We start from the raw sequence: 13,413 nt of genomic DNA on the forward strand, positions 1-13,413 counted from the left end.
GTTGAAAATGTTTGGATATTACACAGTACTGTTACTGTAGTATAGTTATGGACATTACTGTATTTTAAAGTACAGATGTTCAGCTGAAGACAAAATGATTCGCCCTCCTGTAAATTAGTGTTTTCTTTTCCAAATGTTTCCCAAATGATGTTGAACAGAATCAGGAAATGCTCACAGTATGTCTGATAATATTTTTTCTTCTGGAGAAAGTCTGATTTGCTTTATTTTGGCTAGAATTAAATCAGTTCTTAATATTTTAAAGCCATTTTAAGCTCAATATTATTCGTCTCCTAAAGCATTATTAGTGTTGGATTGTCTCCAGAACAAACCCACTGTTATACAATGACTTGCCTAATTACCCTAACTTTACCCTAATTACCCTAGTGAAGCCTTTACATGAATACTAGTGTCTTGCACTGGTGAATAGAAATGAGAAAATTAGAAATGACTTATTAAAATCACTTGGAAATATGTGGAAAATACTTCAGATTGTACATCTCACTGTATGTGAATCTCTCTCTCTCCATCTCCCTCTTTCCTGTGAGCTCTTTCCAAACTTGTGGGCACTTTCCTTCAGTGTTTCTGTCTTTTTTCTGGCGTTTGGTGCCGGCATGTCTGCTCTGGTACCTCAGCGCATAGCTCTGTCCTGAGATAAGCTGTGTGTGTGTGCTTGTGTGTGTGTTAGTCAGATCCCTGCGCCGGTGTGTCGTCCTTGACTCGCTCTCATCTCCCAGAACCAGTGTGTGACATTGTTATCACTGCCCGAGACTTTAAATAAATCACCTGCCCTGCTTCTCTTTCTGTTTTCACTCTTGCTTTTTTATTTTTCGGGACTTTCCGAGAAGCTTTTCATAGAGAGAGAGAGAGAGAGACAGAGAGAGAGAGAGAGAGAGACAGAGAGAGAGAGAGAGAGAGAGAGAGAGAGAGAGAGAGAGAGAGAGCGTGGTAATGCGAATGTTTTGAGAGTCGACCGCAGGGATGGAGTGAAATCAGAAATCAGGAATACAGTATATATACACACACACTGTTCACAACCTCCTGAAGAATCTACAGTGACTTACTGTAAATCATGTACAGCAGAAATACTGTATTTACATTTACAGCACAGTTTCTCTTGCTGTTTATGTACTTACAGACGAGAATGTACAGAATTATTAGCTCTCCATATATATTTTCCCCAATTTCTGTTTAATGGAAAACATTTCTACACGTAATATTGTTAATAACTCATCTCTAATAACTGATTTATTTTCTCTTTGACATGATGACAGTAAATAATATTAGACTAGATATTTTTCAAGACACTAGTATTGAGCTTAAAGTGACATTTAAAGGCTTAATTAGGTTCATTAGGGTAAAGTTAGGGTAATTAGGCAAGTCATTGTATAACAGTGGTTTGTTATGTAGGATATCCAAAACAAATATTGATTAAGAAGGCTAATAATATAGGCTTTAAAATAATAATAATAATAATGGCTTTAAAATAATTAAAAACTGCCTTCATTCTAGCCGAAATGAAACAAATAAGACTTTATACAGCAGAAAAAAAATTATTATTGGAAATACTGTGAAAAATTCCTGAATCTGTTCAACATCATTTGGGAAAAATTAGAAAAAATTGAAAAATGTCACATAATTTTGCTTTCAACTACATGTGCTTATTTGTTGCACTGTTCATTTAACTTTAATTTGTTTTGATGTTTTGTTTCTATTATTCTGTTACTATAGTTCTTGATTTTACACATTTACCTTTTTTGGAAATGCCCTTGTTATTTTATTTTTATTACTTATTTTTAAGCTTTGGAAATATTTCATTTTTACAGTCATGCCAATAAAGTCATTTTGAATTTAAATCCGAGAGTTTTTTTTTTTTACATCACTTTATTACAAATATAAAAAAATAAATAAAAATCTAATTTATCAATTAAAAGGGCCTCAGAAAAGATCAAGCATTAATTTACGATAATACAAATTTATTACAATTCTAGATTTTACACATTTACCTTTTTTGGCAATGTCCTTTATTTATTTTCTTGTTTATTTTTAAGTTTTGGAAATATTGTATTTCTACAGTCATGACAATAAAGTAAGTTGAATTTGAATTTAAGAGATTTTTCTATATCATTTTATTACAATTTGGAAAAATTAAACATATATATATATATTTATATATATATATATATATATATATATATATATATATATATATATATATATATATATATATATATATATATATATATATATATATATATATAGTTGAAGTCAGAATTATTAGCCCCCCCTAACACCGCTTGTTTATTTTTAAAATATTTTTTTAAGTTTTTGTTTAACTGGGAGAAGATTTTTTTCAGCACATTTCTAAACATAATAGTTTTAATAACTCATTTCTAATAACTGATTTATTTTATCTTTGTCATGATGACAGTAAATAATATTTGACTAGATATTTTTCAAGACACTTCTATACAGCTTAAAGTGACATTTAAAGGTTTAACTAGATTAATTAGGTTAACTAGGCAGGTTAGGGTAATTAGGCAAGTTATTGTATGACAGTAGATTGTTCTGTAGATTATCAAAAAAAAAAAAAATTGCTTAAAGGGGCTACTAATTTTGTCCCTAAAATGGCTGTTAAAAAATGAAAAACTGCTTCTATTCTAGCCGAAAAAACAATTTGAAATATTGTTTTTTTGCAGTCATGACAATAAAGTCATTTGAATTTGAGAATTTTTTTCGTATCACTTGATAATTTTAATTATTAAACAATAGCATATTACAGCTTTTATTATCATTATTAAAAGAGCCACATTTAGCTTTTTTTGCCAATGGCCTCATTATTTATTTGTCTGTTCAACTACATAAATAGCCATCTTTGATATACAATTATCCCAAAAGATGAACTGAAACTTCAACTTAAAGCCTTTTTCATGGAAAACACAGAGAGAAAGACTTTGGCTTTTTCCTCCAGAGCTAATGAACGTCACCCCAGCAGCGCAGAAACATGGTCGTGGTTTTTATCACAACACACACACACACACACACACCATGGAATTGCAACACAGCGGAATCACAGACATTCCGGCTCCAGAAGGGTTTATCAAATTAAAGGAATGTTCTGGCTTCAGGACGAGTTAAGCTCCATCAACAGTGTTTGTGGCATCATGTAGAAAACAGTCACAACAACAATAACAACTGCACTATCACTGATTATCAGAGGATGCTTTAAGACTGCTGAGATATTTCTCTAATATATACATTGCACTGGCAAACTGAACTGTCTAATAAGAGGTGATGGTTATTGTTGATTTACATGTAAAATAATTCATTAAAATACTTACTTGTTTTTTAGCTTCCAATTAACCTTAACCAATACAACATTACAAAATGACTCAAAATAAACGAGTATAAATAGAGCAAGAACATCATGTAAGGAAGCATCAATTAATAAATGTGTATGTTGTGTAAAAGAATTGAATGCATGTTTCTAAACAGTAAAAAGGGGAAATTAAAAGAAACATTAAAACAAATAAATTAATAAATACTATTGTTGTTAATAGAAACATTTTAAAACATTTATTAATTAACTAAAATATATATTTTTTAATTACTCAAAATTAAACAGTACAAAATATTGCATAAACAACAAAAAACATGAATTTATAAACTACTTAAAAAATTAAAAGAGGTAGTTATAATAAAATTATATATATATATATATATATATATATATATATATATATATATATATATATATATATATATATATATATATATATATATGTGTGTTATTTTTTTTACTTGTTTCAAATAAGTATAACTGAAATGGTTTTACAAAATTACTCAAAATAAAAGAGTAAAAATAGTGCAAAAACAACATACAACGTATGAATTGTACGTATGAATGAACGTATGTTTTATTTTAAAAATGGGGATTTATTTAAAAAATATTAACACATTAATGTAATAAATACAAATAAATTGTCATTAACAAAAAACTTTTTAAAAATCTGTTACTTAAATAAAATAATTTTTTTATAATATTTAATTTTTTTCCATTAGCTTCCATGGCAACTTGTTTCAAATAACTATAATTAAAAGATTTTAACTAAAATTAATAAAAAATAAATGTATAAATAATGCAATAACAACATTAAAAAAAACACACAAATTCATAAATTATAAAAAGGGGGAAATTATAAAAATATTAAAATAATACATTTATAAATCCTATTCTTGTTAATAAAACATTTTTTTTTAAATCTATTGTTTAAATGAAAATAAACATTTTTCTATTCACTGGCATGGTAACTTGCTTCAAATAACTATAATAATTCAAGCATTTTAATAAAACTTCAATAAAGTAATTTTAAAAACAACGTTAAAAATGTAACATTAAAATCAAAACCAAATTTTAAAAAAACAATAAATAAATACTTTATGTATATTCATTCATTTTCCTTCGGCTTAGTCCCTTCATTAATCAGAGGTCGCCACAGCGGAATGAACCGCCAGCTTCCATCTGCAACCCAGTACTGGGAACCACCCATACACACTCATTTACACAAACACTCACACACTATGATTAATGTAGTTGATCAGTTCCCCTATAGCGCATGTGTTTAAACTGTGGGGTCAACATGGGTCTCAGGACTCGAACTAGCAATCTTCTTGCTGTCTAACCACTGAGCCACCTACTATACATTTACAACTTTATAAATTAATTAAAAAAAACACTTTGATCACAAAACTCCCAATGTTTTTCCTAACGGATGGCTATCATTCCCATATTTCTACGCATTTCAGTCTCTTCTCAAACAAATCAGATCACAAATCAAATCTCTTCAGCACAAATGAGTGTGAGGAAGTCTGTCCTAAAGCCTGGGATTCTCCGACCCGCAGTAAATAATGAAACCAACTGCTCCGCCTAAGAAAAAAAATCCGACTGCCACCAGACCAGCTTTTTTGGGGGGCGTATTAAATTTTTAGAGTAGCGAACGCCCCCTCTTTTTTCTCGGCTCTGTGCACAGCTAGTTCATTAGCAGAAATGAATAGCGAAGAAGTGCTCATTTAGATGGTCTGTCTTCCACGGGCTCTCACACTCCTATGTTTCTGTCATACGCTTCTAAGAATCATTGACTCTTATTACACATGTAAATGGCTATCATAAAAATAAAAATTTCATTTAAGATTCTTAATGACTTGAGCAGCAGCCTGGCCTCCCTTAATGATTACCTCTCTCCCTCATTAAGAGTATTTATCTCTCTGCGTCTCCGACTGCACCAATGATGCTTGCAGGAGGAGAAAACCTCGCGTTTACATGCGACGCTCCGCTATTACTGCAATTACCAATGATGCTCTGCAAAAACTCCGACCATTACAGACTCAAACACACACACACACACACACACACATGCCGGATAATTAAAGGGAAGTGTTCTGCTTTAGTGCAGAGGAGAATGTTCATCAGCATGAGGGGCGTGGCTTGAATAGTAATGGGCTTGTCATGTATGTGATGGGCGGGGATTTGGAAATGAAGTGGGCGGGTGTGGTAGTATCATCGACTGATGCACTCAGCAAGTGAGTTTTACCTTAAATAGTGCAAAAGCAACTATGAATTAAAAGAGAAGTGTTCTGCTTTGAAAGAGAGAAGGTTTTATTAGGCTGAGGGGCGTGGCTAGAATAAAAGTGGGCGTGTCCTGTATGTGGTGGGTGTGAATTTTAAAAACAAATGAAAAGAGACATGTTCTGCTTTAGTGGAGGGGAGAAGGTTTATTAGGATGAGGGGCGTGGCTGGAATAACAATGTGCCTGTGATGGGCGGGATTGGGAAATGAAGGGGGCGGGGCTCACAAGTATCATCGACTGATGTACTCACAAGTCGCTTTCACCTTAAATAGTGCAAAAGCAGCTATAAGTTATAAAAGAAGCATTCTGCTTTAGTGGAGGGAAGGTTTATCAAGCTGAGGGGCGTGGCTAGAATAATAGTGGGTGTGTCCTGTATGTGGGGGGTGTGGATTTTGAAAATAGTGCAAAAGCAACAAAACTGAATAAACTTTTTTTTGTTTTATTAAAAAGGAGAAGGTTTATCAGGATGAGGGGTGTGGCTTGAATAATAATGGGCGTGTCATGTATGTGATGGGCGGGGATTACAATTATCATCGGCTTATGCACTCAGCAAGTCATTTTTTACCTTAAATAGTGCAAAAGCCACTATAAATTAAAAGAGATGCGTTCTGCTTTAGTGGTGAGAAGGTTTACCAGGCTGATAGGGTGTGGCTAGAATAATAGTGGGCGTATCCTGTATGTGGTGGGTGTGGATGTTAAAAATAGTGCAAGAGCAACATTTAAAATCAGATTAAATAAGAAATGTTCTGTTTTATTAGAGAGGATACGGTTTATCAGGTTAAGGGGTGCGGCTTGAATAATGATGGGCGTGTCATGTATGTAATGGTTGCAGATTTTGAAATGAAGTGGGCGGAGCTTGGTAGAATCGTAGATTAATGCACTCAGCAATTTTTTTTTACGTTAAATAGTGCAAAAGCAACTATAAATTACAAGAGGAGCGTTCTACTTTAGTGGAGAGAAGATTTATCAAGCTGAGGGGTGTGGCTGGAGTAATAGTGGGCATGTCATATATGTGATGGGCGGGATTTGGAAATAAAGTGGGTGGGGCTCAAGTTTCATCAACTGATGTTCTCAGCAAGTCGTTTTACCTTAAATAGTGCAAAAGCAGCTATAAATTAAAAGAGAAGCGTTCTGCTTTAGTGTAGAGAAGGTTTAAGATGAGGGGCATGGCTTAAATAATAGTGGGCGTGTCCGATGTGAGATGGACAGGGAATTGGAATTGAAGTAGGTGTGGCTTGCCGTTATCGTCGACTGACTCTAACTAAACTGATTTAAAAAATGACCCATAATAAGACAGTATAAATACTGCAAGAGCATCATAAATAAATAAATAAATAAATAAATAAATAAATAAATAAATAAATAAATAAATAATTAATTAATTAAATAAATAAATAAATACAATTTTAAATAAACTAAAATAATTTATAAATAAAAATTATTGTTATTGAAAACCACTTAGAAGATATTTTATTAACTTTTTTATATAAAACAATAGAAATATTGCACGAACAAATGATTGGAGATAATCATTAATAAATGATGACAATTTAAAATAAAAGAAAATTATAAAAATACGACACAAATTAATAAATACTCTTGTTGTTAACAAAAAACATTTTTAAAAATTTCTTAAATAAATTTCAATATTTTTAATAGCTGTCATGGTAACTTGTTTCAAATCCTCATAACAAAAATAAAATGTTATACAATTATATTTGAAATTAAATTTAAAAAATCTCATCATTTATGATTATACATTAACACCATTGTGAGGATGTTGGTTTGATCACACAACTGAATGTTTAAATGTCACCCAGAAATGTTCTGTGGAGGCGTGTCTAAAAGAAGAATGGGTGTGCCTTATACAGGTGGGTGTGGTTTGTGAAATGATATGGGCAGGGCTCACCTGTACCATCGATTGACGCATTCAGCAAGTCATTTTCATGCCAAACGTTCTCTATGCCGCTGTCCTTCATGTCATCTTCATCATCCACAGTCTTCCTCAGTAGTGTGTGACTCAGAGTCGGAGAGGGCGGAGCCTCAGACTCATGATTGACAAGGCTGGCCGGACTCCCCGCCCCATTAAGCAAAGCGTCCTCCTCCGATACCAAAAGTCTGTCTTCTTCTTCCGTCTCCGATCCAGTTTCTACAACGTTCTCAAAGTCCAGCACTGTCAGAAAACACACACACAGAGACATGCAGATGATTATAGCATAAGTTGTACAAGATGCAACGTAAATTTGTGTAATTTCCTAATGCAAAAATGTTCAGATAAGTTATCAATCAGAAAAGGGGAGTGGCCAAGATACAACAAGGTGTGGATTTGATTAAATGGGTGTGTTTTAGAAAAGAGGCGTGGTTTGAGGAACTGTCTGAATACTTAATTATAATAATTTCACAGCCAAATACATTTTATTCAATGTAAATAAAGACAAATATGATGCATAAATATTTAGATATTAATAATCAAACCTTATTTTAGGTACAATTCTCACATTAATAAAGCATTAGCTATTAGTTTGGACTCCTAATTTGTTGCTTTTTAACACTGTTAAGGTAGCAGTTGGGTTTAGGCATAAGGGATTTAGAATAAAATCATAATATATGTGCTTTATGAGAACTAATAAAGCAAATATTAAAAAATATCCAACTAATAATCCACTAGTTAACAGTGAAAATTGATATTTAAAAGTGTTACTAAATTCATAAATATATAAAAACATTAAATGACTAAATAATACCTCTCACTCAGATGATCAACAGTACAGATTATAAACCAATGATCCACATATTATGCATGACTCCATTACTTTCCCTGACCACAGCCTTCCTCCAATTAGATATATTTATTACTAAGCGTGCATTGTTTAATTTTAGCCAGAGAACACACACACATGGACCCGCACACACACACACAGAGCGCAGTCTATCTTAACATTCCCTGTGGACAAAAAGATTACACTAGGCATATCTGTTCCTAACATGATCTTTGGCTAATCCACTGGTCTGCACTTGCCTCCCGAACAACTGCACAACAGGTGCAAATTAAAATGAAAACGGTGCATGTGTGTGCGTATGTGACCTGGGCTGAATACCAATTGACAGGGGAAACAAAACCTTTTCAAGAGGTGTGACCACAAGGGTTTAGGCAAGTTCAGACTGAGTAATGCTCTCGGTGAGAGAAAGAAGCCCAGAAAGCAGAAGGAGGGGAGCAAATAAGAATAGAGGAGCCAAAAGAATAAGTGAGACATTCAGGCTTGATGTGTGGTCCAGATATACCTTCAACACATCCACATTCAAAACAGCCTTCCTGAGAGCGGACGCAGGAGCCTTCCACCGTGTCTGACCTTAATAAAGGCCACTTATTTAACTGAACTAATGAACACAGTGGTTGGGTTTGTGCATATTTCACCCAATGTTGGGTTATTGAAACTAGCGCTGCATAATATATCGCTTCAGCATCGAAACTGCAGCATGCACATCAGCAATAGTCACATCGCAGGATGTGCAATGTTGAGTCTGAATTATATTTGAGAATTTTTAGCTCGTTTTTTGTCCAATTTCAAAGCAAAAATAAGATTATTTGACGTGTTTTAAGTTTAATGTCACTTCAACCTATTATTTTTGAAAGTAAAAATTAAATATTTTACTCATTTTTAAGAATTTTAAGTTATTTGGACTAGAAATGAGACAAAAAAAAAGCATTTAAGCAAATCATTTATTTATTTTTTTGCATTTTGATTATTCAATTTCTGTACCTCAATATGGAGATAGCACACTGTGAAACCCAAAAAAGTTCTGGTAACTCAAAACATTTGAGGAAACCCATTGCAACAAACCGTTTAAGTTCTGTGAACTCAATCCATTTGAGTTAACAAAGCAATTTGAGCACAGTGAAGCCCAATAAATGAAGAGAACTCAATCCAACAGAGTACTGTAAAACCCAATGACTTAAGGCAAGGCAAATAGTTTCAGAGAACCGACTGCTACAAACCATTTAAGTTAAAAAAGTAGTCTAATGAGTACTGTGAACTTACTCCATTTGAGTAAATGAAGCAATTTGAGCACAGTAAAACCCAGCAAATGAAGAGAACTCAAACCAAATGAGTACTGTAAAACCCAATATGTTGAGTCAACTCAAATAGTTTAAGGCAGGGGTCACCAAACTTGTTCCTGGAGGGCCGGTGTCCTGCAGATTTTAGCTCCAACCCTAATCAAACACACCTGAACAAGCCAATCAAGGTCTTACCAGGTTTACTTGAAACATCCAGGCAGGTGTGTTGAGGCAAGTTGGAGCTAAACCATGCAGGGACACCGGCCCTCCAGGACCGAGATTGGTGACCCCGGGTTAAAGGAAACCGATTGCTACAAACCATTTGAGTTAAAAACTAATCTATATGAGTACTGTGAACTTACTCCATTTACGTTGAATGAGGTATTTAATTAACTCATTACTTTCAACACTAAGATTCAACACTCTTTTCAAATGAGTAGAATGAACTTTCAGTCAATTTTGAGTTCACTACACTCATTTCATTTGATAAAGTTGACTGTTGGGTTTTACAATTGCATAATTCCAAATAAATATTTCACAATCCACACATAAATGTGTAGCTATTGACAAATGGCAAGCATTTTCGCAAAATAAATACGGTGAGATCCACAAATAAGGCCGTACTCACACTAAGTACAGTTGCCTCGAACCAGCCCAAAGCACGCTTGTCCCCCCTCCCGTCTCCCCGACAGCCCGCATTCACACCACAAACGGGCTTCGGCGCGCTTACGTCATCGCTGCTGCGCTGTTCAGTGAGAAGCGCTCTCTCACTCAGCAGCACAGTGGAGATTTCTCTAGTTATATCGTTTCAGTCGTTTGATATGCCGTCAAATATTTCGCCAAACAGTCCTTAGGGATGCGGTGACACGCAGTCAGATTTTTCACCGAACAGATCCGCCACTTTTGGCGCTCATAAACAATCATAAAGCCCTCGTGCTGCAGGAATGAGGAGGTCTGCTGATGGCGCGCAGCTGTGGTGCAGTGAGGGGGTTTGCGTCTTTAATAAACTACGGCAGTTTGCGTTCACTGAACAGTAAGAATTATTAATAAATCCATATGAAACAGTCCCTTAAAAGTCACGTCTCGCTTTCAGTTTCGGGCTTTGGCGTGTTTTGCACTCACACACAAGCGTACCGCGCCAAAGCTCAAGTGTACCGCGCTCATGCACACCTCTTCCAACCGGTCCAGGGCCGGCCAAGTGAACCATGCTTGAGCCCGATTCAGCACACTCACACTTCTCAAACGATCCGGGAAACGAGCCTGGGCACGGTACGGATGGCATAGTGTGAGTAGGCCCTAAGTCTGTATAAATAAATAAAAAAAGATACTCTCAATTCTATCTCTAAATACTATTACATAAAAGTGATTTGATTTAGACTCTTCAGAAAAAAAAAAAGTTAAATTGAACTAGTCAATCATCTGGTGAAACTGTATTCGTATTGCAATATATATCGATAAAATATCGAAATATCATATTATTCCAACATCGTGCATCACTAATTAAAACTCTTTTCTTTTTTTTTTTGGAGGTAATGATAGAGTTAAGGTTTTCTTCCTAAATATTGTCATGATTGCAACTTAAATAAACTTCCTTTCTGCAATAACAACACAAAGAATGATAAAAACATTACTCATAAAAGCCTCAGAGAGGCAAGCTGACTTAAAACTTTACTGATTGCACTGTAGAAATGTTTCTATCATATCTGTTGATGGGTTGACTTAATGTTTGTAATAATGCCATAGTTAATTTACCTAGAGTATAATTTTAATGCAACATACATGAGTGTAGCCTTTGTGAGCAGTTTCTGAAAAGCAAATTAATCTTACAGACCAAAAAATAAATTAAAAAATCACTTTTGACTGTCATAAACGATTATGCATGTTAAAAAAGTGCATGTTCATGAACAGGTTATGAAAATGTGTGAGAGCGAGACACCAAAGTAGAGAAGAATAGACGGAGAGAGCACTTCTCCAAAGTGAAAATGACATCTCGCGAAGTTAAAAACAAAATCCATCAACTTTCCCGCTCGCTGCTGGAAGATTGTGAAAAGGCCGATAAATAATGATGGGTTGGGTAGAACTTCAGATGGAGCAAGAAAAAAAAAGTCTGCATTGTTTGGCTGACAGACAGCCAATCACACGCCGGTATTGTGCTCTTCAACACAATAATTCCAACCTGCTAATGTCACGGCAGCCATTACAGCGATTCCTCACCTCGTCTCTAATCAGTCTTTTGTGTTTCCAGAGCGCAGACACAAAGAAACGATAATGTTTACTTGCCGGCTAACTTCTCCTCCGATGACACTCTCTATTCGGCGGCGTCTTCAGCGAGTGTCAAAGGGAACAAAGGCGATTACGGCTGCCATTCTGCCGCCGCTGATGCTGTACCTGCTCCTCTGCTTTTTGATTTCAAACAAATAAAAGGAACATCTCTCACTCCGATGCCACAGATAATTAAAATGACATTCCTAATTGGCCCAGTCACTGCTAATGTTGGGCTTAACCTACGCAGACAGGCCTGTCATTTCTGCCCGTGATAATCGCAGGGCCGCCAGAGATGGTATTGATTCCGATGGACGCTTTTTTTATACACGCAAAAAAGAAACACACTGAAAAAAGAGGAACTTATTATAACGAGAGTAAAAATGAGAAAAAAAAAAGTACTTATAAAAGACTCGGGAAGGTGAACTGACTAAAACTTTACTCACTACGCTGTAAAAAAAACTGATTCCATCAATGCTGGGTAAAATATTATCCAACAATTGGGTTTAAAATTATATTTGCGACTTTTTAGCTCGTTTCTTGTCCAATTTCAAAGCAAAAATAAGATTATTTGACTTGTTTTAAGTTTAATGTCACTTCAACCTATTATTTTTGAAAGTAAAAATTAAATATTTTACTAATTTTTAAGAATTTTAAGTTATTTGGACTAGAAATGAGACAAAAAATTTTGCAAAGCATTTAAGCAAAGCATTTATTTATTTTTTTGCATTTTGATTATTCAATTTCTGTACCTAAATATGGAGATAGCACACTGTGAAACCTAAAAAAAGTTCAGGTAACTCAAAACATTTGAGGAAACCCATTGCAACAAACCATTTAAGTTCTGTGAAAAACAGATGAGTTAACAAAGCAATTTGAGCACAGTGAAGCCCAATAAATGAAGAGAACTCAATCCAACAGAGTACTGTAAAACCCAATGACTTGAGGCAACCCTAATAGTTTCAGAGAACCGACTGCTACAAACCATTTAAGTAAAACAAAAATGTAGCCTAATGAGTACTGTGAACTTACTCCATTTGAGTAAATGAAGCAATATGAGCACAGTAAAACCCAACAAATGAAGAGAACTCAAACCAAATGAGTACTGTAAAACCCAATATGTTGAGTCAACTCAAATAGTTTAAGGCAGGGGTCACCAAACTTGTTCCTGGGGGACCGGTGTCCTGCAGATTTTAGCTCCAACCCTAATCAAACACACCTGAACAAGCCAATCAAGGTCTTACCAGGTCTACTTGAAACATCCAGGCAGATGTGTTGATATTACCATTTTACTCACACCATACCTAAAAAAACAAAACATACCTAATTTAAAATACTCCAAACTAAAGTACGCTGCAAATTTTACAGCATATATTTAAATATATTAAAAAAATAAATAAACATTCATACTGGATTAAATGATATTTAGCCAATTAAAATAATACATTTAAATTATTCCAAATTTAAAGT

General features: G+C 34.4%; 1 protein-coding gene across 5 annotated transcripts in view; it reads right to left on the reverse strand.

Moving 5' to 3' along the window:
* Positions 1-13,413, reverse strand: part of zeb2b (zinc finger E-box binding homeobox 2b) — a 232,648-nt gene that overhangs the window by 36,312 nt on the left and 182,923 nt on the right. For all 5 annotated transcript variants that reach the window (XM_087255790.1, XM_087255789.1, XM_087255791.1 and 2 more), the window contains 1 exon segment: positions 7,534-7,797. In XM_087255790.1, the coding sequence (XP_087111916.1) occupies positions 7,534-7,797 (264 nt within the window).

This window comes from Danio rerio, chromosome 6, assembly GCF_052040795.2.
Source record: "Danio rerio strain M-AB ecotype USA chromosome 6, GRCz13ab, whole genome shotgun sequence".
Taxonomy (NCBI): Eukaryota; Metazoa; Chordata; class Actinopteri; order Cypriniformes; family Danionidae; genus Danio; species Danio rerio.